The sequence below is a fragment of the Cladophialophora immunda genome, assembly GCF_000835495.1.
Source record: "Cladophialophora immunda strain CBS 83496 unplaced genomic scaffold supercont1.1, whole genome shotgun sequence".
NCBI classification, from domain to species: Eukaryota; Fungi; Ascomycota; class Eurotiomycetes; order Chaetothyriales; family Herpotrichiellaceae; genus Cladophialophora; species Cladophialophora immunda.
The window spans coordinates 6,792,740-6,820,036 of record NW_015622541.1 but is presented as its reverse complement, the minus strand read 5'-3'; the positions used below and the strand labels follow the sequence as shown (position 1 = coordinate 6,820,036).

At 51.5% G+C, this 27,297-nt stretch overlaps 7 protein-coding genes across 7 annotated transcripts; 5 read left to right on the top strand and 2 right to left on the bottom strand.

Moving 5' to 3' along the window:
• The first annotated feature begins 84 nt into the window (after positions 1 to 84).
• Positions 85 to 1,735, top strand: PV07_02000 (uncharacterized protein). Its single transcript, XM_016388585.1, has 4 exons — positions 85 to 546; positions 631 to 837; positions 884 to 1,104; positions 1,154 to 1,735. Exons 1-4 carry the CDS (start codon positions 146 to 148, stop codon positions 1,705 to 1,707), a joined length of 1,383 nt encoding a protein of 460 aa, XP_016255513.1. The 5' UTR covers positions 85 to 145; the 3' UTR covers positions 1,708 to 1,735.
• A 714-nt stretch (positions 1,736 to 2,449) lies between these two features.
• PV07_01999 (uncharacterized protein) lies at positions 2,450 to 4,612 on the top strand (the record flags this gene model as incomplete). Its single annotated transcript, XM_016388584.1, has 8 exons — positions 2,450 to 2,814; positions 2,908 to 2,959; positions 3,030 to 3,204; positions 3,261 to 3,284; positions 3,336 to 3,407; positions 3,465 to 3,968; positions 4,015 to 4,175; positions 4,241 to 4,612. The coding sequence occupies 8 exons, from the start codon at positions 2,450 to 2,452 to the stop codon at positions 4,610 to 4,612; spliced, it is 1,725 nt and encodes a 574-aa protein (XP_016255512.1).
• Positions 4,613 to 7,087: 2,475 nt separating this feature from the next.
• On the top strand, positions 7,088 to 8,393 carry PV07_01998 (uncharacterized protein; the record flags this gene model as incomplete). Its single annotated transcript, XM_016388583.1, has 4 exons — positions 7,088 to 7,154; positions 7,229 to 7,259; positions 7,315 to 7,449; positions 7,508 to 8,393. The coding sequence occupies 4 exons, from the start codon at positions 7,088 to 7,090 to the stop codon at positions 8,391 to 8,393; spliced, it is 1,119 nt and encodes a 372-aa protein (XP_016255511.1).
• A 2,198-nt stretch (positions 8,394 to 10,591) lies between these two features.
• Positions 10,592 to 11,456, top strand: PV07_01997 (uncharacterized protein; the record flags this gene model as incomplete). The annotated part of the gene is made up of 3 exons (XM_016388582.1): positions 10,592 to 10,812; positions 10,906 to 11,350; positions 11,406 to 11,456. The coding sequence occupies 3 exons, from the start codon at positions 10,592 to 10,594 to the stop codon at positions 11,454 to 11,456; spliced, it is 717 nt and encodes a 238-aa protein (XP_016255510.1).
• A 109-nt stretch (positions 11,457 to 11,565) lies between these two features.
• Positions 11,566 to 14,318, bottom strand: PV07_01996 (uncharacterized protein; the record flags this gene model as incomplete). Its single annotated transcript, XM_016388581.1, has 5 exons — positions 11,566 to 11,913; positions 11,960 to 12,171; positions 12,233 to 12,465; positions 12,523 to 12,948; positions 13,051 to 14,318. 5 exons carry the CDS (start codon positions 14,316 to 14,318, stop codon positions 11,566 to 11,568), a joined length of 2,487 nt encoding a protein of 828 aa, XP_016255509.1.
• A 7,792-nt stretch (positions 14,319 to 22,110) lies between these two features.
• Positions 22,111 to 24,150, bottom strand: PV07_01995 (uncharacterized protein). The gene is made up of 2 exons (XM_016388580.1): positions 23,474 to 24,150; positions 22,111 to 23,425 (listed from the first exon to the last, which is right to left on the bottom strand). The coding sequence occupies exons 1-2, from the start codon at positions 23,915 to 23,917 to the stop codon at positions 22,283 to 22,285; spliced, it is 1,587 nt and encodes a 528-aa protein (XP_016255508.1). The 5' UTR covers positions 23,918 to 24,150; the 3' UTR covers positions 22,111 to 22,282.
• A 478-nt stretch (positions 24,151 to 24,628) lies between these two features.
• Positions 24,629 to 27,287, top strand: PV07_01994 (uncharacterized protein). Its single transcript, XM_016388579.1, has 3 exons — positions 24,629 to 26,405; positions 26,496 to 26,639; positions 26,715 to 27,287. The coding sequence occupies exons 1-3, from the start codon at positions 24,668 to 24,670 to the stop codon at positions 26,855 to 26,857; spliced, it is 2,025 nt and encodes a 674-aa protein (XP_016255507.1). The 5' UTR covers positions 24,629 to 24,667; the 3' UTR covers positions 26,858 to 27,287.
• Positions 27,288 to 27,297: the final 10 nt, after the last annotated feature.

Here is a 27,297-nt window from a genome sequence, read left to right as displayed (position 1 = left end):
TGCTGTGAACAAGACCGCACGATTAGAGCAAAAACTAGATGGTCTTGTATCATTAATTAAGTCTGGAGCGCTAAGCAGTACCGTCGACATATCTCCCCAGGCCACGAGGTCTCTGGACGATCCTCTGCCTCGTGGTAGTATCAACATGGATACAAATACTCCGGGTTACGTTCAATCTCTTGGAGTCTCATTGTTGGACGTTATCGACGCAGGTACATTGGAAACATCGTCGACAACGCCCACTACGGATGGAACACGCGCGTCATACGAACCCTCGCAAGCCGAGGCAGAGGAATTTCTTGCAAGTTTCCGGACGTACAAATCAAGATGCTTTCCCTTTGTCCACATTCCCTCCACTACCACTGCTAGCCATCTTAAGCAAGAACGTCCGTTTCTGTGGCTTTGTATCATGTCAATCGCCTCGAAATCAACTTCACAGCAACGGTTACTGGGCTCAAGAATACGACATCTCATCGCACAGGAAGTGGTTGTTCAGTTGAATAGGAACATGGATCTTCTCTTGGGTATTTTGGCTTTTATCGGTTGGTATGTCATTATTTCTGCAGTCAACCTGCTGCAATCAGTCGAATGCTCAATCTGATGCAACCAGACGCTGACCATCTGTCTCAGGGCCACTGTTCAAATCCATGACAAGCCGTTCCTTTCCGTTTTCACTCAGCTTGCCATTTCTTTGGTTTCTGAACTTGGTCTTGCCAGACCCGTTCCCAAGGACTCGCAGATGGGGCTATGCGGTATGCCCAAGCTTTCAAGGCCCACGACTCCTCGTACAATGGAGGAACGCAGAGCTGTGCTTGGTTGCTTCCTGAGTACATCAATGTACGTCTCCCAAAATCACGTTTTGTGTTTCATGCTCATTTGTAAGAGTATCTTCCTTTCTCCAGAAGACCGATGCACTCCGTTGGACGCCACACATGGAAGAGTGTCTTGTTATCTTGGACGAAAAGAAAGAGTGTCCCAACGATGCAATTTTGGTACAACAAGTACGGTTGCAATTGATAGTTGAGAGCCGCATGCCGCTTGAACGAAGTCTCTTGGATTTGCAAAATCTCAAGACGAGTCTTGTCTCTGCATCTCATATAAGTGGTACGTTGTCGTTCTCCAACTGATCTAGTACTAACTGATTTGCTAATAGACGTGGTGCTCTTGCATTTGTACGGCGCTGAGTTGGACGTCATACTTTCAGAGTTTCTTCACACTAATGAATTGACCCTGGAGCAGTGGCAATCCCTTGATGTGGCCCTTGAGTCGATTAAGTCCTGGTTCAATGTCTTTTTTACGATACAACCCCTCGCCTACCTTGGACTTTCTCACTTCATCTTTTTGCAACTGACCCGCTGCATAATGATACTCTACCGGCTCAAGACTCTTGACGATTCAACGTGGGCGGAGAATCATGTCTGGAAGACGGACGAAGCACTGCAAGTCTTGGATCGAGTTCTCAACAACATGGAGCAAGTGACGTTTCTTGGTGGATTCGACAACACTGATTGTCCCGACGGAGACGTCTTTACTCGAACAGCACGTATGTTTCGATCCCTTCGACCGGCGTGGGAAACAAAGCGAAATTCGGTTCAGAGCAAGTCATCTCCGCAGTATATTGATGATCTGATTCTTCCGGATTTAATTGGCACGGATAGTTTTGACATTGACTGGTTTACGGATTTGTTTCTTTCACCCAATCAATAACGCTGGATCCATCAGTATTGGTTTGGTGCCTGTCTTCGTATCGGTGCTTATCCTTGTATCTGGTGAAGGGCCGATCAATATTCGATGACAGCTGTATAGATTCGACGGCAGTTGTTCAGGGATTCGGTGACAGTCATCCAGAGGTTCAGGTTCAGATTCAGTGAGTATAGTCAATAGATCAAAGATTGTCTAATGATTCTGCTACAGTCTCCAGTCAGTTACCAAATCACACAATGGGAAATTACTTGCGTTCTACTTGAGTGGATCTGATTCCAGACCACGACCCGCGAACACGCGTTGGTATCGACCCAAATGCCGAGCAATTCATGCAACGACGATCCAGGAGAAGATGCGTTGCCCACGAGCTACACCGGCTTTGCGGTTGCAATTAATCAGCGCACCAATCGTTACCTGCGTGATTGGCATGTCCCATCACTTTGTATTGGTAATTCAGTACTTGTCTGGGACAATCAGATCATGTTTTGCGACCGGATTTCGGATTTACGAACCAGACCGGGTTTCGGGTTTCGATTTTCACTGAATCCCGATGCTTCATTCTCCTATTCACATTAACCACGAAGACTGTCAACTCAAGCAGTATTTTATAACTGGCCTTTTTTTAGACCGACGGGGACTCTCTTCGCACCGTGTCCGTCCCTTCTGTCGTCATTTAATCAACAACTTCAACCTCAACCCAACCCAAACCAACAACTCATGTTTATGACTGCTTAGTTGTGAAAAAATGCCATTGCAAGAACTTCCTCCTGCTCCGAAGCAGCAGCCTTCTGTTTCACTCCACCATCCGGAAAAGACTGGCGACAATTACCACCCGTCGCCCGCCACATCTTCCATTCAACATGAACCCAACGGTGAACTTGTTGAGGGGTGTAAACAAGGTGCCGCAGAAACAGAAATAGCAGCATCCTCCAGCATGGCCCTCTCCCAAAATCAAAATCTAGAGCCCGAGTGGGCTCACGGCTTCCAACTTTTCACCATCTTGGCCGCCGTGACTTTTGTTTGCTTTCTCATCCTTCTCGATGGGACCATTGTCGTCGCAGCTGTTCCTCGCATCACCGATGATTTCAGTTCCCTGGATGACATTGGATGGTACGGAGCTGCATATCAGCTAGGAAGGTCCGTGAATTCGAGCTTTGAACGAAACCTGTACCATGAGTGAACGCGAAACTGACATGCTTGCAGCGCAGTCTTTCAGCCGCTTACTGGAAAGATATATATGAAGTTTAAGCCCAAAGTAAGTCGGGTTTCAGGTCCCCATTCTACTCCCCTTTCTTGATTCTGTGCTCACTGATTATCGTATGTAGTGGACATTTCTGAGCTTCTTCGTCCTCTTTGAAATCGGTTCCTTAATTTGTGGGGTTGCGAACTCCTCGGGTATGTTGATCGGAGGACGAGTAGTTGCAGGCTTGGGAACTTCGGGGGTGTTGAATGGTATCATGCTTATCGTCGCGGAATGCGCCCCTATGCAGAGAAGACCAAGTATGACTCAATGCCTTCCTGAATATGTGCGGTTGGATAGCTGACATTGCTTACAGCTCTAGTCGGCATTGTTATGGGTAGTAAGTCCACCTCTATCTGGGCTGATTGTCATATGCTGATTACTACTTCAGCTGCGCAGCTTGGCCTAGCCAGCGGTCCGTTATTTGGAGGATTAATGACAGAATACGCGACTTGGAGATGGTGTAGGTCGCCCAACTCGCTTTCCTGCTCTTGGGCTTGGAGTAAGCTAAATATGCTAGGCTTTTACCTCAATCTCCCCGTCGGCGGCCTTGTTGCCATGATGCTGGTTGTTGTCCGCATTCCACAACAACACCCCAGGCCTCCTCCCATGTCCGTCGTTCGTTCACTACATTCAAGCCTCGATCTTCTGGGCTTTGCCATCTTCGCCCCTGCTCTCATCATGCTGCTACTTGCTTTACAATGGGGTGGCACTACATTCGCTTGGAACAGTTCTCAGATCATTGGCCTCTTTTGCGGCGCTGGGGCCACGTTCATCGCTTTTCTACTCTGGGATTACCATAAAGGCGACGCAGCCATACTTCCGTTCTCCATAGTCTGCATGAGAACTGTCTGGACGAGTTGCATCGTATATGGATTATTCGGAAGCAACTTATACACCGCTTCCTACTGGGTGCCAGTATATTTCCAGGGAGTCAAGGGCGCATCTCCAGCAATGAGTGGTGTATACATCCTGCCCATGATTATAGCTCACATCTTTGCAGCTCTATCCTCAGGTCCCATCGGTAAGGACGTTGTTTCCCATGGCACGCACTGCTAATGCTTCTACAGTCAACAAGGTGGGATACTACATACCGGTAGCTCTCTTTGCTGCGGTTTTGTTATCGAGTGGTAGTGGCCTTATTGCTACCTTCTCTCCTAGCACCTCAACAGGCAAGTGGATTGGATACCAGATCCTCTACGGGGCTGGTCGTGGTCTCGGATTGCAAATGGTATGCTTGATATTCTCCATCATTGATCCTAGTGCCCACCTACTAACATTATTTTTCCGTGGCAGCCACTCCTTGCCGTTCAAAATACAGTGCCACCTCCACAGCTCCCCATCGCCATGGCGCTCGTCATGTTTAGCCAATCGTTTGGAGCAGCCCTATTCCTTAGTCTCGCAGAAACTATATTCAGCAATAGTTTTGGAGATCTCATCTCCGAATACGCGCCTTTGGTCAATGGTCAAAGTGTCATTGATGCTGGGGCTACTGGATTTCGAAAAATTGTTTCGGGAACGGATCTTGCGGGTGTATTGACTGCTTACGCCAAGAGTATTGATCGCGTTTTCTATTTGGCAGCAGGATTGGGAGTTGGCTGCTTCGTTTTCGCATGGGGAATGGGATGGAAGGATTTGAGAAAGAAGGAGGAAGTTTCAAAAGCTTAGAATTTTGATTTGTTCTGCGGTGATAAATACCGACAGCCTCAGCGGCTAATCTTGGTATCTTCTCCCAAGTCCATTTCCGTTTCCTGGCCCGAGTATCCACTGAAAACCCCCCTTCCTCCTAAAAGACGAGTGATATTCAAGATATGATTATCTCCTGAAGATTTAGCTCTCTCTCGCACATCCTGATGCTTTGCCGCTCCAATGCGGCATATAGCTCATACTCGTCCAGTATCTTGCAACCCAACGCAGCCTCGAGCGCTTCTCGTTGTTCCGATCCGACATTGCCCGGTGCGCTCTCCTTCTGCACGGCTGCGGCTGATGTAGTCTCGGGATCCTCACGCATGTTTGACTTGAAAATCCCCGCTGCGGAAAATGGCAAGAAATCTTCGTACGTGATCGGCTCGTACTCAACAAGGCCGCGAGTCACGAGTTCTGTCAGGTGGACTCTCCGTGGCTGGAACTCGGGAGATTTGGAGAATTCACGACCAGAAGAAGTAGGCTGGTAGTGAAAGTACACCAGACACCGCGCCTGCAGCTCCGACCACGAGTCGGGATAGTGCTTGGAGAAATGTTCCAGGAGAAGGGTGTCGAAATCTTTACCATGTGCGGCGCCGTTCGCGTTGGCCACGCTCTCTCTCGTCAGATTGAGGAGTTGATCATACAGCTCCCGACCCTTGGGAGTGAGCGCTGCACCTCGCTGCTCGACCTCCCCGAATCGTGCGGTGTGTGTCCCAGGTACAGAGGATCCCTCTGAACTGCCGAAAATAACGGGTTCCTCGAGAGCCTTGAAGCTCGTCTGGCGGAGGAGTATTGGACATTGACGAGCTGGAGGGCCTTCGATTCTGTCCTTGGCTGGCATCTCTTGCCTGACCATCTCTTCCTGCACAAGATTGATGTCTAGGGTCCGCGGGGTCAAGTGATTGATGTGCGCGCTGGGGAAGCAGACGATGTCGGCCACCATTGGATGCTCCTGCTTCAGAGCCAGATATTGTCCAATCGTCACATCTGACTTGGAATGCCACTTGAAGATTTTCAACGAGTCGGTGATCAAGTCCTCGGCATCCTGCGGCGTTACAGGCAGGCTGGACTCGATTCGGTCAATTATGTCGAGCAATCGACTGGTAAATAAGTTCCGCCCCGCGAGGATGCTCTCTGCCATAGCCGCGATCTTAAGTGATAGCCTCTCCTTTCGTAACAAAGTCGTAAACACCCGAAATGGGTTCTTTTGCAGAGACGCCTCGGTAATTGGTCGAAAGGCAGTTGCGTGGAGGGGGAAGCCGACAACGCCCAAGTCGTAGCACCCAACAGGATACATACCGAAGATTCCGAACAGGCGTCGAATTATGTGTAGTTCATACTCTGTCCCGAGTCTGATGGCGCCGTGCCTTTCAAGCTCATGTCGAATGGGAAGACGTCCCCCATCTCCGGCCGAGACGACCGATCGATCAACCTCACGGACAATATCCACGAGCTTCCCATACAGAGGTACTTCTGATCTGTACATATCAGACAACGCGACCACAAACATCGTCCGAAGTTCATCCGGGTCTAGCCTAGGCAAGAATGAGTTATGAGGCCCTCAACGAAGCAATTGACCTCTCAAAACCACGTGCAGGAAACAACGCGGCCGACATACTTAATTGCACTCATCGCCATGACCATGGAGAGGATTTGTATGATCTTCGAATGTATTTTCCGCGAGAATCGTTTGTAAGAGAATAAACGACCGATTCCAGCAACAGGCAGCTCAAGGCCACGATTATCCCTTCTGCAAGGTATCAGTACTATCCCAAAGCAAGGTTTCTGCGAATCCGGCGAATTACTCGTCTCTCCATGCCTAGAACCATCATACACACTTGGCTTTATGTAAGAGCCTGGCAGCAAGTCTCACGTCCACCGTGAGTGCTAAGGCAGATGTGGTATCACAGGTCTGTCAGGGAGGAACAAGTCAGCGGAATGCGGCATTGCCGCCTTCATCCGCGGCATTTGCGCAGCGTTTCAGCCTTGCCGCACATGGAGGGGAACAGAGTCGAGTCGTCAGCTCTCCGGCATGAGTGGCGGTAGAATTCGGGGGCTCATGATGAATTCATGTCAATAGTCATGACCCAGCAGGGAGAGGCAGAGGCAACTTCGCATCTGCGGGATATGTACTTTGCAGGGAAATTTCCCGCCGAATTTGGTGGTCGGTGCCGCCGCTTTTGGAGGGCTTCTTCCCCCGATGCCAAGATTTCTCCCCGTCAGGGCCTTGTTAGCCCGATGTAGCTTAGTGCATTTTGGACACATTGAAATACTCCGCTGACCTGACCGCAATGTGAGTTTCGGCTCCAAGGAGGATATCTTCAGCGTTCCTGCTAATCCAATTAGGAAAAGTAATATTTCCAACTTGAGGTGATGTTACCGCTGCTCAACATGGTTTCGTCGAGCCCTCCATCACCACCGAGCCATGGATGGATCATCTTTATCCTGGTTACTCTTATGAGTTGCGTTCACGCCACAGTTGTCTGTGATGATTGCCGCCCGCTTAGTCTCCAAGAAGCCCCAGGTATGTGATGCGGAGGGCTGTGCCCTCATCCACCTCGAGTCACAGAAGGGGGACACTGATATGCTTTTTCTCAGGTGTTGGCTTGTCTTTAGCACCTAGTTATGGGTACGCACCGTCAGACAAAGGAAGTGCAAAGGAAAACTTTTCTGATCGATTTCAGCTCCACAAGCATTCAATTTGCCAATGGTACGATCTCCGACGTTGCTTTGATACACGGAACCGAAGCATATATTCAAGCCATGAAGCGATGGGACCATCTTGATGTTGACCCCCATCTTCTGGACCTCGAGAATAAGTAAGTACATGCACCCGCACCTGGTTGAGGTGTCTGCGCCAAATGCTAAAGTACCAAGTTCTGAGACGAGCATTGCCCCTCCGTTCCTACAACGGCTACGATCGTGGTATCAGGCGCAGCTACAGCACCACGCCGAAACCTCGCCTCAGGCCACCTACGAGGAACTCATCCCGATCGCGGAGATGATGAGTACACTTTTCTCCGAGGCGAATAAATCGGTGCCACTATCGAAAAACTTAGTATTCCTGGCGATCCCAGACTTTGAAAATAGCACCAGTGATACCTTCACCCGGCCAATTCGACAGCTTCTCCAATTGGCTGGGCTCGACCGCCTCAGTTTCCAAAGACAGAGCCAGCTCTCACTTTTACATATGTATGACCTGGACGACTGTTTTGGAATCTGGCTGGATCCGGTAACCGAGGTTCCTGACGAAGAGTGCGAAAAATTCAAAGGCAGACACATACAGTCGGTACTCTCCGTCCATCTTGATCGATCTTCTCTAAATTTGCGGTCAATGATACGCGATGACGGTATATTCCCTCACATGCCGGGCTCCGTCAAATTCCTCTGGGCGGATGAAGATGCCAAAGCGAACGCCACGGATTGGGACTGGATGGGGCATGCACTTGAAGACTTCTTGCACGACCACGATCTCATGTTTGATCTCCTGCTCCTCTCTGGCGCCCATGTCAAGGCTAGCAATTTCCAACAAATCATCCGAAACAGGTGCAAAGACAACGAGAAAATCGTGGCTCAGGACTACTTGCGAGGCTTGAATCATCACTTGTTTGCCGCGTCGAGGGGAGCTGTGCAGCTTGCTAGGGTCCGCTTGTGTATGGGTGGTGATGCATGCATGCCTAACTCGTGGTACCCGAACAGTGAGCATTGTAAGAAATGGACATGGTATTCGGATAACGATGCTGTCAGGAAGACAGAACTCTAGGGGAATCTTCGCGTGGCATGTGAGATGTGTACAGTTCCGAGAAGTGTGCAGCAGAAGAATGGGTTGGAAAAGAGGGAGAGAGGGAGGGAGATGATAGACGGTGTTCTTGTAGACGTCAAAAGCGGCGGCGCTCTTAGCCCGAGACTATGCCCGAAGCGGCAAGACCGCCTAATTCGAAGGTGGATTTCCTAGCAACGACTTTTACATTTCAGATGTGTTTCGAGGTCTATCCCCTCGCCTAACCTTCTCTAATCGAGTGTAGGGTCGTAGTCTGTACCTAATCGAGCTATTCGGAGCGGATTAATATTGTCCCAAAAGGAATCGAATTAGGAGTCAGAGTCGCACTCGTATACTGACAACGCTGATCTATCGTGTCTATGTAGTTCCGTCTGACCCTGACAGCCTACGGCCTCAACAATAGGGTTCCTGTTGTTTTCCTGCCCACGAGGTCCTGTTACACGGGTCAAAATCATTAGCACTGCACACCTCAAGCGCCGTGGAACCTCACCTTATGTGCTTGAGCCACCTCTGAGAGCGGATATATCTTGTGCACGAAGAGTTTCAGCTGACGCGTGGTGAGCAGGTCAAAAAGCTTCTCGCAGTATTCCTCGAATTCCTCGCGGGTCTCGATATATCCAAACAGAGTTGGTCTGCAAATCTTGACGCACTTGAGGGCAATGAGGCTGTGAGGAACATCGTGTGCTCGTCAGTCGATCGTACACATAGACAGTGGTAATAGCGCCTGGAAAGGAAGGAGTAGATAGATGGGAGTAGGAGACTCACTGTAGTGTTAATGGGGGAACCGGGCCACTGGCATTTCCAAACCAGACGATGGTCCCCTTTCGCCTGACGGACTCTAAACTGCCTTCCCAGGTGTCCTTCGCGACGGAATCGTACACCACGTCAACACCACGTCCGTCGGTGAGTTCTTTGACCTTCGAAACCCAGTTTTGGCCCTCATCGCTGCGATAGTCGATAACATAATCTGCTCCGAGACTCTTTACTAGCGCCACCTTTTCAGGACCTCCTGCCGTGGCGATCACTTTAGCCCCGAGGCCCTTGAGAATCTGTGTCAGGAGTACGCCGACACCTCCCGCAGCAGCGTGCAGGAGCACCCATTCCCCCGAACTAACTTTGTAGCTCTCGTTGACGATAGCAAGTGCAGTCAACCCGGGGAGTGCACAGGCGCCCGCATCTTCTTCGGATACACTTTCGGGCAGCTTCATCACTTTCGCCGCGTCGGCGGCCGTGTACTGAGCATAGCCGTTTGTCCCCAGCCAGAGCACGCGATCGCCCACGGAGAAATTGTATTGCTCCGTCTCGGGACCCAAAGCGACCACGACACCGGCGCCCTCGCGGCCCAGGATCTCGGGTTTCGAGGACTTGTAGAATCCGCTGCGATAATAAGTGTCGACGAAATTGACCCCGCTGACGGTGTTCTTGATCAAGACCTGTCCCTCTTTCAAGGCCGGGATGGGGACGTCGGTGCAGTAGTCCAGGACCTCAGGCCCGCCGGCCTCTTTGACAATGACTGCGTGCTGAACGGAAGGGACCGACATTCTGGGACGCCCCGGGACTGTATCTCACTCAAACTTCCGCTGGGTGTATTGGGCAGAGTCGTAACAGTATCCAAGGAGATAGCTCACTTTGGGTATTTATTGGAGCTGCCCAAGGAGACAGACAATATTTCGTCACGTACGAACTTCTTGCATGGAGAAAGTGATTGGCAACATGCGAGAATGCAGCGTTTCGCCAAATCGCCTCACGGGCGGAGACCTAGGCATTCTAGCGAGTACTCTCCTAGGCCCATACGACATGCGGGAGCATTGCGGAAGCATGTGCGGAAGAGAGAGGCGTCCACACAATCAGGACAGCGCCACCATGCAGTGCGGAAGAGACAGACAAGCAGGACTCCACACTATAGAAGACATTAGTAAAAGTTGATTTTGCGGAGGTTCCGAAACTCCCTTTGAATTCCCCACCGGCTTGTTGGTGCGAAAGCTCTTGAGCTGAGACCTTGCTGCATAGCTTCTTTCTGAATTCGGCGTTACAGTTGACGTGTCAAGTTACATTATTCCATTCGAAGCATCGCGAGGGTATTTCTACCAAAAATTCATTCATCGCTTGATTTGGTCTCTGTTTTCTCTGCTGGTCTAAAATTTCGGGCGCAAGCATTGATTGCCATTCAAGAGCAAAACATGGGCGAATGCTGTCTACGGGGCTTCCGATGGGACGCACAGCCTAAAGGCAAGGACACCACACTTGCCGGGAGGCACTGCTATGTGACAGGATCCGAATCTCAGCACCAGATTGGCATCATGATTATTCACGACGTCTTTGGCTGGACCTTTACGAATACTCGTGTGCTGGCCGATCATTATGCCGAAGAAATCGGTGCGACAGTCTATGTGCCAGATTTGTAGGGCTGCCTACTCTCTTTCTCGCCTCCCTTTGCGCGCGGATGTTTCCAATGAAAGATGGTCACGGCTAACCAGTGATTTCTGGACAACAGCTTTGGCGGTGACGTTCTACCAGCCGATGTAATTTTGGCCGGTCCTGAGCATTGGGGCGTCCTTGACTTCCCGACCTTCTTCGGCAGCAAAAATGCAAAGCACGTCAGAGGCCCGGAAATGGTGGAGTGTGCCAAACTCCTGCGAGCCAGGTACAAACGCCTAGGAGCTGTGGGGTACTGTTTCGGTGGCTGGGGTGTCTTTCAACTCGGGTCGACGGCAAACAACGGGTTGGTCGACTGTATCTCAACAGCCCATCCAAGCTTCTTGGTCGAGGAGGAAATCCGAGGTCTAGGCGTACCCGTCCAAATATGCGCGCCTGAAAATGACGCGATGTTCCTCGACGACTTAAAAGCCCTCTGCAATCAGGTCATTCCGACCCTCGGCATCCCTTATGACTATCAGCATTTCCCCGGTCTTGACCACGGCTTTGCCATCCGTGGAGATGTAAGAAAGCCGGCCGAGAGAGATGGAATGGAAAGAGCTAAGAATGCAGTCGTAGCTTGGTGCCGCCAGTGGCTCCATGAGCGTTGAGTTGGAATTGTTTCGTTAACATTCCCACATATATATACGGTGCCTGCCAGGAGAGTTGCTCTTCCTGCCCGGTGCTTGCCATATCTGAGGAGGGTAGAATCTCCTCCATTCTATAAATATAGCAATGGTCACATGAAGTTCCACCCATCCGGTTGTTGTGGGATTTTCCCAAGTGGAGAACAGTTGGGAGGGAAAAATGCCCATGATGGACAAGCGAAAGGGGCATTGTTGCGAACGTCGTAGCCTTCGTAGAAAGACAGCTGACCTTCTAGGTCATTTGCTCCAAAAGGATTCAGAAAGTCGCTCGACAGCTGGAAAGAATTGTCACCGGCAAGAAGTTTGTCAAACAGCTCACCCGCCGTCGAAGGCTGCGTCATATCGTTCAGGAATCCAGCCGTAACATTATCAGACTGTTCACTCGTTTTCCAAGGTTGGCCGAATCTCTCATCTGTAGCTCCAGACTGATGGTTCTCGTCCTTGTTTCGTTAGGAGGGAAATAATGAACGACGGCGGTGTCCTTACCGAGAAGAAGGGAATTCCCAACTGTGATATTCGTTTTGCGCTTTCCCTCAACAGTTGCGAGGACCTCTGGGCGACGCTACTGAGGTTTTCATAACGAGTCAAGTATTGCAAACACAGCTCCCAGCTTGATGAGAGTGATGCTGGGAGCACGGCTCCGTCATGAAAGGTGCAGAGACGTCCTAATAAAATAGTACTCCCAGATGTGTGCAGATCTATTTCGCCCCGCATGAGATACTGGGCATAACGGTGACCCCGGAACTTGGATGCACTTACAATGGATATTGTACCACCAGCAGATAAAAGAGTCTGTCTGTATCTGGGTCGTCAAAAACTCCACCAGCTCGACTGCCAAGAGCACGCATTGCGCGGCGATATCAGAAATCACAGAATCTTTGAGCTTTGCTTTCGCTGTACGGTCAGCCGTAATGAGTGACTTCTCAGTTTGTTGTTTCTCAAATAGAAGATCCAACGCCGGCCGTAGGACGAGTTGTCGAACGCAAAGAAACCTTCAATAGTTTACTTAGCGTCAGTGTGCCTGGTGGCAGTGAAGGTTGATTTCATACCTGCAATGCAGTCGTCTTGCAAGATCCGGGAAGCCGAGAACCACTTCGGCATCTGGTATGGGCTCTGACCCAGCAGCACCTCTGACGGGATCCAATTCCCGTGACGAATCATGTCGGAGGTAAAGGGGCAAACGGTCGCGCCATTCCGTGATCTCACTGTCGAGGGTCAAGACAGCACGGACCGTGGCGACCGTGTCGGATGGCTTGTCGGATTTCGTGTCTTGCCTGTTAAGAACCTGCCCAAGGATTTCGTGAAGCTGTAATGTAGAGACGTAATATTCCATCAGACTGGGAAGATCTCTTGGTTGCATGTTCCATTTGCCCACCTCATCGCTTAGACGACTGTCGTCGATGGCTTCTGGCAGTCCGATCCGCTTACCATGAGTAGGGATTGTCAATGGCTGAGCAAAGGTCATCGATACTTCGCTACACAAGAGTTAGCTTGTGAAGAAGTGACGACACGAACTGTAGTGAGAGCATAGTAACAGTGCAACTAAAGCAACCAGAAAGAAATGACAACAAACTGACGTTTCCAAGAGGATGCAGGCGTGCCACACGCGTGTCCGCATCTCACATTCAACTTGTGTGGGATAGGAGCACAACAAACCCCTTCTTCGAGCTTCTGGCAGACTGAAGTGTAACCCCATATTCTGAGCCATCCTCAGTGCCAGACCGGCCATGTTCCAGCATTTTGAAAACCTTTCCGTGCTCTGCAGATAGAACGCCATCAGTAGGCCCAACTGGACAAACTCGAGCCCGGACTCTTCGTTCAGGAGGACATGTACGTCTACGGTTTCTGCCAGTTGGAAGAATTCGGCGCCGTAAGCCGCATTCCGCTCGTGATGCCCAGACGAGAAGAGGGCGGCAAGAGCAAAGACCACGTTCACCGTGGCAGGGAATAGTTTGCCTTTACTCCTCTGCCTGCAGAGACTCACGCACTTGTGTCCTACCTTTTCCGAATCAGCCCTGGCTTCCCACAGAGCTTCGTATTGTTTCATGAATGTCGGCCGGTGAAGGACTGGAAACATTCGAGCGTGCCTAGCGAAGTAAATTGCGACCAGGAAATCGGCCTGCCTTCGCAGAGGCAAGTTCCATGGCATGGCCTCAAGTAGACGGTCACAATTACATTTTACACGCTCCGGCAGAGGAGAATTCGGCTCTGGCGTGGGCGACAGTCCACGATCCGCGGGTCGTGCTGCTATTGTTCCCTCCGAGGTATTAGTACCTCGGTCCAGTGCAATGCCAATTGGTTTCATCAACCTTTCGAAGTTGTATAATCCAATACACCGAGAGGAATGACAGTTGTCCTTGCTAGAGGATAGATTTGAGGTTGCTGAGTCGTTAGCAAATGGTGATGCCTCTCCTTCTGCGTTACTGGCGGAGACATCGTTCGCCGGCGCGCAATCTGTGGTAGCGGTGTCCTGAGAAAGATGATGACCATTGTAGGCTTCTCGGTCCCCAGCACCACCGGCGTTGTTTAGTGGCTCAGAGGAGTTTTGATTACTCGTATCCTCTGCCTGTACGGGTTGATCCGGTGGTTGGCCTGGAGCAGCTGTCGAAGTTTGCATTTCTTGTGATGGAGGTGGCATCGCCGCAGCTTTTTCCAGCTCTTGCAGCCGCTGTCTTAGTGATTGTATCATACTATAGCTCGTATCAGCCACCATGGAGGTCGTCAATAGACTTGTGGGATGATCACTGGCCGGACCTTTGATTCCATTCTCGCGCATCAGTTTCCGCAGAATAGACACATTGCGACTTGCGCTTTGTGCACAACCCGCAAGCCGGGACGACTCCATCACAACGTCTCTTTCGAACTCGGCACTCTTCACAAGCCAGTACAGTCCGTTTGCGGGTCATGGGCTTCTTGGATCCCTGGGGACAAGAATTTGAAGCCTCCGGCTCTCGTCCACGTTTCTGCGAAGGAGGGTTCATCTTCGCAGCCACACAGACGGAAGAAAGAGAGGACCAGGTTTATATTGAAGAACTTGGAGGAGGTTGTCTACTCAAGCATCCATACAGGATATCTTGGGTAACAGAGAAAGAGATGGAGGTGTGTCCTGCATCAATCGACGATTTCTCTTGAATACGCATAGACGACAGACGATATGCGCGACATGCAGGATGCAGAGACTTGGGGGGGTGTGCAATGCAAGTCGTAGTTAGTAAGCCTATGGAGTGTGACGAAGGTCGAAGGAGGGGGCCGAGGACGGAGGAGTGAGGGGGGAGGTGAGCCTGGGGAAAGCTCAGGGGGGGATCAATTGGCCTGCAATTGGCCTGGGGGCGCTTGGTGGCGTACAATTGTGGCGGCTGCGCAGTTCACGAGGCTATCCCGAATACAGAGAGCTGTCTTGGCCGTGCGGAATATCCGCACGGTCAAGACAAGGCACACCACTAGTTATGTATTGTCGAAACTACTCCCGGGGGGGTTGATGGGGATGACGAGCACACATTATGCAGACACTCCATGGCCATTCAACCTCCTCCTCTGGTCCTTCAGTCCCGTTATCAAGATTGGTGGGGAATGTACTCGATCCACGTTGAAGCCTGATTGAATTTAGTAATCGTCTGTTTTCCCTATCAGAAGGTGTCCGGTCCGCTTATAGTAGCTATCCATCCCTTCGAAAAAGGCGTCTGGGGCGTTCTCGTGATGGAAGTAGCCCGCACTCTCTTGACTGCGTTCGATGACGTCGATCGCAAACTCGAACATCTCCTTTTCGTAGGCCGCAATCGCCTCCGTCGTGATGCCAAACTCTTTGAGCTTGTCCACCAGGATGATGGAGTCGCGCATCCCCAGGTTGACCCCGTCGCCAACATGAGGCGTCGTCACGTGCGCGGCGTCGCCGATGAGGGTGACGCCGGGGTTCGGGGCCCAGTTGAGGCTCTCCACGGGCATATACCACAAGGGCCACAGATGGAAAGGCCCATCCATGTGCTCGATCAACTCTTTGAACACAGGGGCATGCTCCGCGAATTTCCCTGTCAATAACATTTTCTTCACCGCGGCAGAGTCGTTGAGGTCCAGGCCTTCGAAGGCAAATTGGCCCTCTCTCGCAAAACCCATGTCGATCCGATATTTCTCGTCGGCCTGCATTTGGTTCCAGGTGAACGTCCCCTTCCCTAAGATTGCCTGAGGGCCAATGCCTGCCATTTCCTTGACCTTCGGGTAGTGGGGGTTGCCAGGAAGAATATGGCCGGTAACGAAGCCGTAGCCAGAATATTTGGGCGTCGCATCTGTCACCTACATTCGCCATAGAAAGGGGTTAGTCACATAGTCTTACCAGTTGCTTGGTGACGACCGCGAGAGATAAGATCTTACCAGGTGTCGAATTTTGCTGCGCACTCCATCCGCTCCCACCACAAGCTTGAAGCCAGAAGCTGTTGTTCCATCGGCGAAGTGCAAGGTCACACGTCCCTTCTCGTCTCTGGTAGAGTCCGTCACCTCAGTCTTCCATCGGATCTTGTCAGGGGTGATGCTGGACAGCAAGGCATCCTTGATCTGCCATCGATCGAGCTCCGGCGCATCACGACCCTTTCCCCACGAAGCCATCTTGTTGCCGGTGTGGCTCCATACCCAGGCCTCTGTCGCGTCACCAAGTCGGCCGTACTTTCGCATCAAGTCGAAGCATCCGGCCTCCCGACAAGCACGTTGACCACTGCCAGTGTGCAGGTCGAGGCAGCCGCCGCGAGGAACTTCCTCTCGCGAACCACGCTCATAGACGATGTAGTTGTTGAAACCATTCCGCTCCAGGATCCCGGCCAAAGCAAGGCCGCATGGGCCTCCACCTACAATGGCAATATCGGGAGTTGAAGGCTCGGCCACCATGTTGTGAGCTCGTCGGCTGTCAGGTATTGCAAGGTCTCCAGTGGGTAGCGGCGAGACAGTCAACTTGGCCAAGACTTCAAGGCTGTGAACCCAACACGGACCCTTTTAATACCTCCATCACTTTAGAATGAATTCCGTATCAGTCGTGTCTTGCTGGACGTGGAGGTGATGCAGGTCAACTGTGCGGATACCAAAATGGATGGTGGAGATAATGCGGAGGACAGCTGGAGGAGTGGGGAAGCGAGGTGAAATCTGGGGATCTGCAGGCCACAGCGGATGAAAAGAAGCTCGCGATCTCTCCGGCAATGCGGGAACTGCTAAGGCAGTAGGAGGTCAAGTCTGACACATTCAGCTGCGGGCGAGTCAACAAGGCCTGATTAGTAACATTGTGATGTGAAGTCTCTAGTCGACCCAATGTGCGTGAGATGGTGGTAGGTTGTCGAGTGCATGATGAGCGCCTCCGCCAAGGAGAGAGCTATTCTCAACGACGAACTTCACCACACATATTCAACATCCTATCAAGACCCAGGTTAGCAACGAAAAAGAAGATCCTAGCTTCAACTTGAATTTCACTGATTCTAGACGGATACACATTCGATCCTCTATCCAGGGATGGAAATGGGGACGGCTATGTAACAACCCAGTGTAGAAAGACTTCCCAGTAAACAACTAGCTGAGATTATTCAGGTACCCTGCCTCAAGACATTCTTCATTTCTATTCCTGCTGCTGATCAGTGGTTACATCTCGAACACAGCACGTCAGCATTATAGAACCGTCAGGCAGAGAGAGCTTCCTAATCATTCCATTTGTCTGATTCCTTGAAGTAGAGCGAATTCTCCCATCGGGTGTGTCTCTGTCCGATAACTGGTCTCTTCTTGATCTCCGCCTCTGGCTCTCCGCTCTTGATCCGTCTCACAAGTTCCTCCGGGTCGATGTCGACCCCGATCGGGTTGACGGTGTACTCCTCGGTCCTCATAAAGGCGTGGGCTTCCTCGGCCGTCTCGAAGTTGTCGACCTGGATTTCGAATTCGTTCTTGTCGGGATCAAAGTAGTACATCGACGTGCTCATGCCGTGGTTGACAGGCCAGTGTGGTAGTATGCCACGGGCCTTCTTTTGCTCATAGCTGACCGCCAGGTCGGCGAGGGTGTTCAGCGTAAAGGCAATGTGGTAGATGCCGCATGCTGCTCTCCGGTTCTCGACATGCTTATGGCCGGCATCGGCGACGATAACGAGACGGTGGTGTTCGTCGTCAAATCGAATGAAGGCCGCGGCGGGTGATTTATAAACCACCTCGCCGCCGAAAAAGTTGCAGTGCCATTCCACCATCTTTTCGAAGTTTTCCGGAGTGGTTCGCATTCCCCAGTGGGCAATCTTGCCTGGCGCGAGGAGTTTCCCATCGACCATCTTGTCAATATCGGCTGGCACTGTAATGCCGTTGCTAGCCATCTTGTGGACACGAAATGCGGTGAAGGCTGTTGCCGTAAAGGCTGTCTGTTGACGCTTCCTTCGCAAGCTACTCCTTGGTCTTATTCACGACTTATAATGAATGATACAGCACTATACGCAAATCAGCAAGGAAGCAGTCGTGTCGTCTCGGGACATAAGACCGGCAATTTGGCTGACTTCCAAGTGTCTTGCTTACCAGAGATGCGGTTTTCCCGTCGTGTTTGCGGAATTCCCACCTCCGCAGCATTTCCCGCTTCGCTCGTCGGGAGATTCGAGAATAGTCCCACAAACAATCAGAATCACAGCGAAAATCCGTCAAGTGAGGTGGGTCCAACTTAGGGCACGAGTCTGAGGTTCGCAGGAGTCCCTTGACTAGTTTAGCCCCGGTCTTGACTGGAATAGCTATGATGCTGAATCGAGGTTTCGTTCGTGGCTGAGAATCTGATGGTGCCCATACATACCCTCCACGGCAAACGGCATTGTACAGACGCATCATCTCTCACAACGACGACATGTCTGACTACGTTCTGGAACACCCATCCATTGGTTCCATCCGGGGTATCCAGAAGACTCCGGCGGTGACACAATATTTGGGTCTTCAATATGGAACCTTGAAGGACAGATTCGCCCGAGGACAACTACTGCTAAGCCCTCCGGATGATCACGTTCGTCGCTCTGGAAATGTTCTCGATGCGACGAAAAAGGGGTATGCAGAATCCTCACCAGCCTCAATTCCTCATGCAATCAATTTTGGCAGCTTACCATTTCCCTCAGGCCAAGTCCATTGCTCCCTCCAAATGCTTGTGAGGGTCACCAGAAAGCAATCGTGCAGAAAGGCCTGCCTGTTGAGGCGTGGGATCAATCAGATACAGAGGGATTGACCCTCGACGTTAATGTTCCCACCGCCAGTGTATCCACTAAATTGCCGATCTTCGTCTTTGTATGCGGTGGTGCATTCACGAGTGGCAGCAGCGAGTATCCGGAATACGATCTGGCCGGTATCACGCAGCTGAGTATTCGATCAGGCATGCCCATGATTTCGGTTGGATTAAAGTAAGCTCGTTTCCCCCCTGCTTCTATTTGACTTTTGCTGATGTTGTTTGGGCTCAAAACAGTTATCGAGTTGGGGTTCCGGGATTTTTGTATTCGTCGGCCATGAAGGAAAAGGGCTACAGACCGAATAACGGGCTGGACGATCAACGACTCGCGCTGCAATGGGTCAAGCACAATATTGCTGGCTTTGGCGGCGACCCCCAACGGGTAACCTTTGTAGGTGAAAGTGCCGGCGCAGGTGAGCCAAAAGTAACTCTGAGCACGCTTGAGAACGCCAGCTTATACATATAGTATCGGGGTGGTTCCATTTACAATCTCCTGAGCCACTTTTCCACCAACTGGTAGCAATGAGTGGTTCTTCTTTCTTACGCCCCCGACCACTTACGTTGCTTGAAAGAGGATTCGAGTTGGCGGCTGCCGAACTTGGTGCAAAAGACTGTTCACCAGGTGATCAAGTGGCAAGGCTCGTAGAAGCACCGAAGGACGAATTTGTGATCAAGCTTGGAAGAAAGATCCCAGTTGGCCCATTTGCGGACGACGACCTTGTCCGAACACCATCCACTTTTAGCGACATTCTCAGCAAAGAATATGACTTGACCCGCTTATTTCCTGCTCTGAAGCATTGTAAGAGAGTCATCATGGGTGATTGCCAGATGGATGTAAGTAGCAATACTAACGACTGAATGGTACAGGATGACAATGGCAGCATTTGACTGACAACAACCGTTATAGGGAATCGGGTTTCATTCCCGAGTGGCAGGCCGTACAGACGTCCTCCCCCACACTCTGGCGCAGTGTCTGGGTACTGTCTTCGATCCTATCGACATTGAGATTGCCCCTGTCATCCAAGCAGCTTACGGGCTGGACATCGATGCCAAATCCAACTCCCAGGAGACCACGAAGGCTTGTCTTGACTTTGCTGCAGACGTATCGTTTGCCCTTCCAACACGCTACCTGACGCGATCGTTGGCTGCCATGGACGGCTGCAAGGCTTACATTTGCCACTTCAATTGCCCCAATCCATGGGACGGCCCGTGGAAGGGCTATGCAACCCACGCTCTTGATATCATATTCGTTTTGCAAAATTATACACATCACCTCTCGGGGGGACAACGGCTATGTGCGGAAAGATATGCTCAAGATGTAATCGCTTTTGTCAATGGAGCGGAGCCTTGGCCAGCGTACAGCTCAGAGAAGCCAGGGTCAATGGTGTACTATGCGCCTATGGAAGGCAACAAGGATGAGTCTGAGTTTGTACCGACTCAAACGCCAGAGAAAACCGGGAGGAAAAACGATCTCGTGAAACTTGTCGGCGAAGAAAGGCTAGACAAGCTTGTTGAGGCATGTCAGAAGTTCCTGGTTGGCCCACTGGTCAAGTGAAAGGAGCCAAAAATCCTCACACTTCAATAGACTCGCAACCTTGACCGTGATTTGAACATAGTGGTGTATATCCTGCCAAGGACATCTTTTCTGAGTGTGGAGTTGAGCTACTTCAAGTTAGGCTGGCATTTCAATCAATAACTAGAGCTTGAGCAGAAACCCTTGCAACTGCTCTTTCGTCCTCGCCCCGACTTGGTGGTGCCGGTTCTCCTCCCAAATCTCGCCTCCTTCTCCGAATTGATTCGACAAGTGACCCAAGAAGAAGCCCAGGTTCTTGTCCGCCTGCGGAAAAGCTTCTTTGAAAGCTACGAACAGGTCGTTGACTTGCGGCTTCTTTTCGGCGTAGGTGACCTTTTCGGAGAACAGCTTCAGGTATTTTCGCATGTGCGCCATGTCTTCCTCTGCATTCAAAGTCCACCCGGACTCTAGGTGGCCCGGAATGATTTGCATGGGTTTGAGTGCCTCAATGACATCGAGTGTCTTATTCCATGCCTCGAGGATCTGCGGAGTTTCAATCTCCTCTACCCTGAAACATTTCTGTCAGCTTCGAACAAAAGTAACAGTATCAGATACGAGACCCACCAGACGTGCGTGCTCCGTGCGTACACAGAGTCACCGCAAATAATAACCCGCTCGGTGGGCAGCCAGAACAGTGTATGGTCCACGGAGTCGCCCTGTAATGGACCAAGAAGAACAATCGGTGACGTTGGATTGCCCTCTAGCTGCAAGAAGCTGAAATTAAAGGGCGTGGGCTTCCTAGGTTGGGCCGGCACGTTTTCCTTGCCAAACACAGAGGGCCAGTACTTCACCTTCTCGTCGTATTCTCGGTCGATGCCAGCACAGACGTAAGGTGCAGCGTACAGCGTTGCACTAGGGAACGCTTCAAGAATGGGATTCGCGGAGAAGTAATGGTCCGGATGGTGGTGCGTGATGAAGACCGCTTTCAAAGTTGCTTGGGTCGTTTTCTTGATCCACTCGACCACGGAATTGGCGTCTGGAATCAAGAATGGAGGGTCGATGAGGACAGCCAGACTCTCGCCGACGATCAACGTCGTGACACTTGAGAGCCCCTTCTCGCTTGCGGAATGAATGAAAGTCCGTAAGTTCGACGCCATCGTGGTCCTGCGACAAGATATCTGACAACATGTTGCCCCAGGAGCTAAAGAGTAAGGTCCACGTATAAGTACGTATCAAGAAGGCGTTCGTATGCGCCGAAAGGGGAAGTATACCTTGCGAACCCTGTCGTCCACCATCTTGCGGAGATGTGGAGGGTGGAGGCCTTGGGGAAATTGGTCATCACCCCGGAAGCGTTCCATTCCTGGATCCAGACGCAGCAGCGTAGGGGGTTAACCCGAAAGAATTACATATCATTGTCAGGGGCTTCTTGATCTCTTTTCAGTACATGCAACAGAAGCTCCATGGGGGACGGACGAAAGGAACAAATCTTACGTTATAGTCGCGGGTAGAAGAGAAAAGTGAAAATGTTAGTATAGTAAACTATTATGGTTTGAAGTTGTCGAAGATTCTGTCCACCATTTCCAGGTCCTATCCAGACATCTTCTTGGATCAATTGAAAGACAAAGTGGTTTTATTGACAGGTAAATCTGAACTTCTCGGAGCGTGACCTTGTGCTCTGAATCTGGAATAGGTGGTGCCCCTGGTATCGGAGAAGCGCTGGGAAAGTTGTGTACCGGCAGAGGGACATAAGTCTGCTTGGGAGACTTGGACGACAAAGCAGGAAGAGCACTCACGGACGAGCTGAGCGAAACAATGACGAGACTTGAAACAATCAAAGTCAAACGAATGCAGTTGCAACACTGACTGGAGGATGCTGGCGGCAAAGATTGAGTTGCGAGGAACAACGGGCAATATTCAGTTGGAGGGGCGGAATCGTATGCATGACATTTTTACGGATCGGATCAGATTGGCTTGTAATGCCATTAAGCGACGTAAGCCACCGCTTGAATCCAGTACCAGAAATCAAAGACATATTGGCTCCTACTACTCCTTTTTCATGGCAAACCATACAAAATCCCATCTTGAATGAACAAGGCTTCTATTCTATATTTTCCTTCCTCTTCGCGGAGGGACCAAGGAGATTGTTCGGTGTGGGGTCGGATCTCGAACCCGAGCCAGAGCTCGTAGTCGTGTCGCGTACTGTATTGGTAGCGTCATGGAGGAACGCGAAGTCGGCCGCAGCAGTATCGCTGATCTCGTCATCATCTTCATCGTCCAATTCACGATACTGCTGCTCATCCCTCTTCTTCAATTTCTCTCTCGCCTCTTCCCTCATTTTCACAATCTTTAGGTAGTTGTAGCTGCCAATGCTGATGATTGTGATGATCAGCCCAGTGATGTTGACCATAGACAGCTCGTCATGGAACACGATGCCCGCGGCGCTAATTGTAACCACTTCTTTGAAAATGCCACAAATGCTGAGAGTGACGACGCTGGTACGTTGAAGTAATGTAAACTCGCTTGCGATCATGCAGAACGCAATGCATCCTGGAACCACCAGGAGAAGCAGCGCTTTGGCGACCCCATGTTCCCTAACCAAGAGGACAATGCCTGTGATGACCGCGGAGGGCGTTTCAGAGACGCAAGCTATGAAGAATAGTGTGACGAACATGATGGGAGCGATAAAAAACATCGTGGCGAACGGATTGCAGGTTGCAGGGTGGCGGAGGAGTAGAATTTGTGTCAAGGCCCATCGGAAGCCTGAAAAGAAGGATGCAGACATGGCCAACGCGAAGCCGAGAGCATGAAAAGCCGTTTCGCCAGCGACCATCATGAGAACCCCGAAGGTCATGGTGAGGATAATGAGGATGAGTTTGAGAGACGGCTTTTCCAGCCGGAAGAGGAAGGCGAACACAAGAACGAAAATCAAGACTGAGGATTTACACATGGTGTAGAATGTTAAGGTGATGAAGCGAAGTGAGGTGTTGCCCAAGCCGATGTCGAGAGATGTCGTCGTCCCGGTGGGGACTAGTCGGGTGAAATAGAATAGAGGGGTGACTAGTGGTTTAGAGGGGTGCGTTTCGTTCCCGTACACCTGCGGATGGGGTCGAGACGGTCGTAAGGAGGGAAATATCAAAAGGATACAGGAGGCTAAGATGAACTGGACAACCATGTGTAACGAGGTTGCGAAAAGCGGGAAGTGGAAATCGAGGTGGTCGGATGAGAACATCATCTTATTGTACTGCCCAGCTGGTCAGTTTTCGCCAGAATTCGAGAATTCGAGACTCACAATGGATATGGCCAGCGAGAAGAAATACCACAGGCCGATGAGGACGGCATTGATGACCAGGTTGCGGGCGACATTTTGGTCAGCCTGCCGTGCCTCATCCTTGGATATACCCGGTGTGCCTGCGATTCTCGCATCGAGCCCATCACGCCGCCTCTTTCTTTTGATGTATTTGCGTCTGTCATGTTTGTTCAACCCGCTTTCTCCGTCGTCATCGACATCCACGTCCGAGTCCAACAGCCCTAGCTCATGTTCTTCTGATTCCGACATGGAGGAACCTGCCTCATCTTCTGAGCCTTCGCTTTTGGTGTCGGAGATGGAGCCAGTACCTCGCCGTTTGTACTTACGACGAGGGTTGATGAACAGAGAGTCGTTGTCAGCAGGAGTTGTCGGCGGAGCGGTGGACGAAGGTCTTGAAGTGTGGTCACTGTAGGGTGCGGTATCCATGGAATGGATGTGAGACGTAGCAGGGAAGTGAGAGTGCGGAAGGGGGATATCAAGTCATTGGAAGGAGGACAGCGGGTGGAAAGAGTGGCGGACTATGAACGAATGACTGGTAGCCTGAAGCTTAAAGTAAGAGCAGGAGAAGGATGAGAATAACGGCGACGAAACAGAGGAGGAGCAAGATCCAAGATGACGGCTTGTGATGAATGAGGGTCGTCCTTGGTTGAGAGACAGGGGTGATATGGAGATCTGGTGTCAGCGAGTCGAATTCGGACCCCATAACAGAGGCAATAGACCAGTTTAGGTGCACACGTGACTGGATCTACTTTTAGTGCCGGAACGGTCTATCCGAGCAGCTACACAAAGGGTCTATCAACAACCCACCTCAAATCGCATAGCAACAGCTGGTTCGGACTCCACAACCTTGAACCAACTCCAAGTTCGATAGATTACTTCATCCTGCGTGTGAGTGACACAAGCGACGGTCAGTGGCTGACCAGAATCAAATTGATGAATCAGGCAAATACCAGACACACTAGTTTTGGTTTTGGGCCTCAACTTCTGCTTGTTCTGCCCTCCCTTTTCCTTAGTCATCCCGTATTTGTCTCTTTCGGTATGTCCCCGTGATCCATTGTGAAACTCTCGACGCCGAAGCTCTTCCCCATCTCTTTGTCTTTACTCTCGAGGCCTGCCACCTCTCTCTTTGCTCTGCCCATCTTCTCTTCCAGGTCCCACAGCCCACTTGTATTCACCATGGGTGAAATGGCGCGTCAGGCGAAACTCCTCCAGATCGAAGACTATGGGCTCATCGGGGATATGCGAACCTGCGCTCTGGTTGGGAAGAATGGGAGCATTGACTTCATGTGCTGGCCTCACTTCGACTCCCCATCTATCTTCGCCAATGTCCTTGACACCACCGATGGTGGGGGCGGGCACTGGAAAATCAGCCCGCAAAGCAGCACCGTGTGCAAACAGAACTACCGAGCATCTTCCAACCTTCTCCAGACGAAATGGATTGACGAAGACGGCGTGGTCAATCTCACCGACTTCTTCGCCGTGTCAAAGCATAACAAAGTCCTGCGAGAGAAATGGAGCGGTTCGACCTTGGTGAGGAAGCTGGAGTGCGTCCGTGGAAAGATGTCCATCGATATCGAACTGTGTCCCCGACCCGATTACGCGCGAGACCAGGGCTCCATGAGGGCCTCCGAGGTCAAGGGTGAAGACGGCACCCATCACCAGACACTGACTTGGGTTCCCGACGACCCCGGCAGGGAGGGATCTGCCGACATCCCAGAATTCCACGCCACATACTGCACCCACGACCGGCCGGTTAGCTCGCCACCAAAGATGTTCCAACCCCTCAAGCTCGGCGAAACTGCTTCCACCGACAGCAAGACGCGGTTGTTCCGCGCCCGCTTCGACCTCCAAGAGGGCCAGCAAATCTTCATGATCATGTGCAACCGGCACGTCGCTCCCCACCTCACGAAGGACCTTGTGATGAACCTCGAAAACGACGCCTACAAGTTCTGGACGAGCTGGGTGCGCGCGTGCCAATATCGTGGGCGCTTCCAGCAAGAGGTCGAGAGGAGCATGCTCATTCTCAAACTGCTTACCTATGACCCTACGGGGGCGATTGTCGCGGCGCCGACCTTCTCGCTGCCAGAGGCCATCGGCGGGCCGCGGAACTGGGACTACCGCTACTCCTGGGTCCGGGACGCCAGCTTCACGGTCTATGTGTTCCTCAAGATGGGCTTCCCCGCCGAGGCCGAAGCATATATCAACTTCATCTTCGCCCGCATTGCCGAGTGGCGCAAGAAAGCCGAGTCGTCGGCCGAGGAGAGGCACCATCTCCCTTTGATGTTCGGCATCGATGGCTCCACGTGCCTGCCAGAACTCACGCTCGACCATCTCGGTGGGTATCAAGACAGCGTGCCGGTCCGCATCGGCAACGCCGCCACCGACCACGTCCAACTCGACATCTACGGCGAACTCATGGACTCCATCTACCTTTTCAACAAGCACGGCAAGCCCATCTCGTACGCCCAGTGGCTCGACATCCGCTACCTCACCGACTTCATCTGCGAGATCTGGACCGAACCAGACATGTCCATCTGGGAGGTCCGCGGCCGCAAGCAGCATTTCACCTACTCCAAAATCCTACTGTGGGTTGCCGTGGACCGCGCCCTTCGCCTCTCGGAGAAGAGAAATTTCCCTTGTCCGAACCGCAATAAATGGATGGAGACAAGAGACACGATCTACGAGGAGGTGATGCAAAAGGGCTTCAACTACCAGATGAATTGCTTCGTGCAGAGCTACGAGTCAAACACGACGTTGGACTCCGCAGTGTTGATTGCGCCTTTGGTGTTTTTCATGAGTCCCAATGATCCGCAGTTCGTGGGCACATTGGACCGGATATTGCGCACGCCGGAGAAAGGTGGCCTTACAAGCGCCGGGTTTGTGTTTCGGTACGACCACGAGCAGACTGATGATGGTGCGTACCCTTGTATCCTAACCCGCTCTTCTTATACCTCGCACTGTTACCTTATCACCCACTATCGATACTGACTCGAGGGACTGGCAGGCGTGGGCGGCCGCGAGGGCACATTCGTGATGTGCACATTATGGCTCATCGAGTCCCTGATACGCGCGGCAAAGTACGACTCCAAGTACCTGGAGCTCGCCAACACCATGTTCGAGACGGTCACAAACTTCCGCAACCACGTCGGTAAGTGGCTCGACCGAAAAAACCACCCGCAGCTGACTGAATGATGACTGCTGACCCCCTCCTGTGCACTCCCAGGCATGCTGAGCGAGGAAATCGCCCTCTCCGGCGAACAACTGGGCAACACGCCGCAGGCCTTCAGCCACTTGGCGTATGTGTCTGCGGCGATCAATTTGGAGCGGGTCACCAGGGGAGATTTTGAGGGTGGCTTTGGAAAGTAAAGGACCGAAGGCGACAGCAGTCGACCGGGCCAGTGCATTCTGGGTCTTGCAGGCGTTGTGTCCGTCTCATGCAGCAGGGAAGATGAAACATGGAAATAATGGAAGATCTCCGAGCGCACTGGTTTCGAAAACAGCGCAGGCAAGAGCCAACACGAGTCCTGTGGGCGGAATAGGGCATTTGAAGCTATCCAGAGTAGTCCGAGTGCCGGTCGCAGGCGGTAAGAACCTGGACGCAGGTCATCATCTACAAGAATGGCTACGAGGGAGAAACAGGGACGTCATGGTGATCAAAAGATCCTTTTTCATTTCTATCTGGCTCTCATGGGATTCGAGGCATATCACGATCGTGTTCCTTCATCTGGGAACTTGTGCACATTCATCAAGCTGATTTGGCTCCCCTTCTCTGCTCCTTTGGCAGTTTTTACATCCTCCACCGAGTC

What these genes read in the sequence shown, in the direction of transcription:
- PV07_02000 (XM_016388585.1), top strand. Translation starts at nt 146, where the DNA reads ATGGATACAAATACTCCGGGTTACGTTCAATCTCTTGGAGTCTCATTG. An exon ending in ATTTTGGCTTTTATCGGTTG is followed by an intron (nt 547 to 630) that starts GTATGTCATTAT and finishes CATCTGTCTCAG; the next exon opens with GGCCACTGTTCAAATCCATG. An exon ending in TGCTTCCTGAGTACATCAAT is followed by an intron (nt 838 to 883) that starts GTACGTCTCCCA and finishes CTCATTTGTAAG; the next exon opens with AGTATCTTCCTTTCTCCAGA.
- PV07_01995 (XM_016388580.1), bottom strand. Translation starts at nt 23,917, where the DNA reads ATGGATACCGCACCCTACAGTGACCACACTTCAAGACCTTCGTCCACC. An exon ending in TCTCGCTGGCCATATCCATT is followed by an intron (nt 23,426 to 23,473) that starts GTGAGTCTCGAA and finishes CCAGCTGGGCAG; the next exon opens with TACAATAAGATGATGTTCTC.
- PV07_01994 (XM_016388579.1), top strand. Translation starts at nt 24,668, where the DNA reads ATGGGTGAAATGGCGCGTCAGGCGAAACTCCTCCAGATCGAAGACTAT. An exon ending in CCACGAGCAGACTGATGATG is followed by an intron (nt 26,406 to 26,495) that starts GTGCGTACCCTT and finishes AGGGACTGGCAG; the next exon opens with GCGTGGGCGGCCGCGAGGGC. An exon ending in AAACTTCCGCAACCACGTCG is followed by an intron (nt 26,640 to 26,714) that starts GTAAGTGGCTCG and finishes GTGCACTCCCAG; the next exon opens with GCATGCTGAGCGAGGAAATC.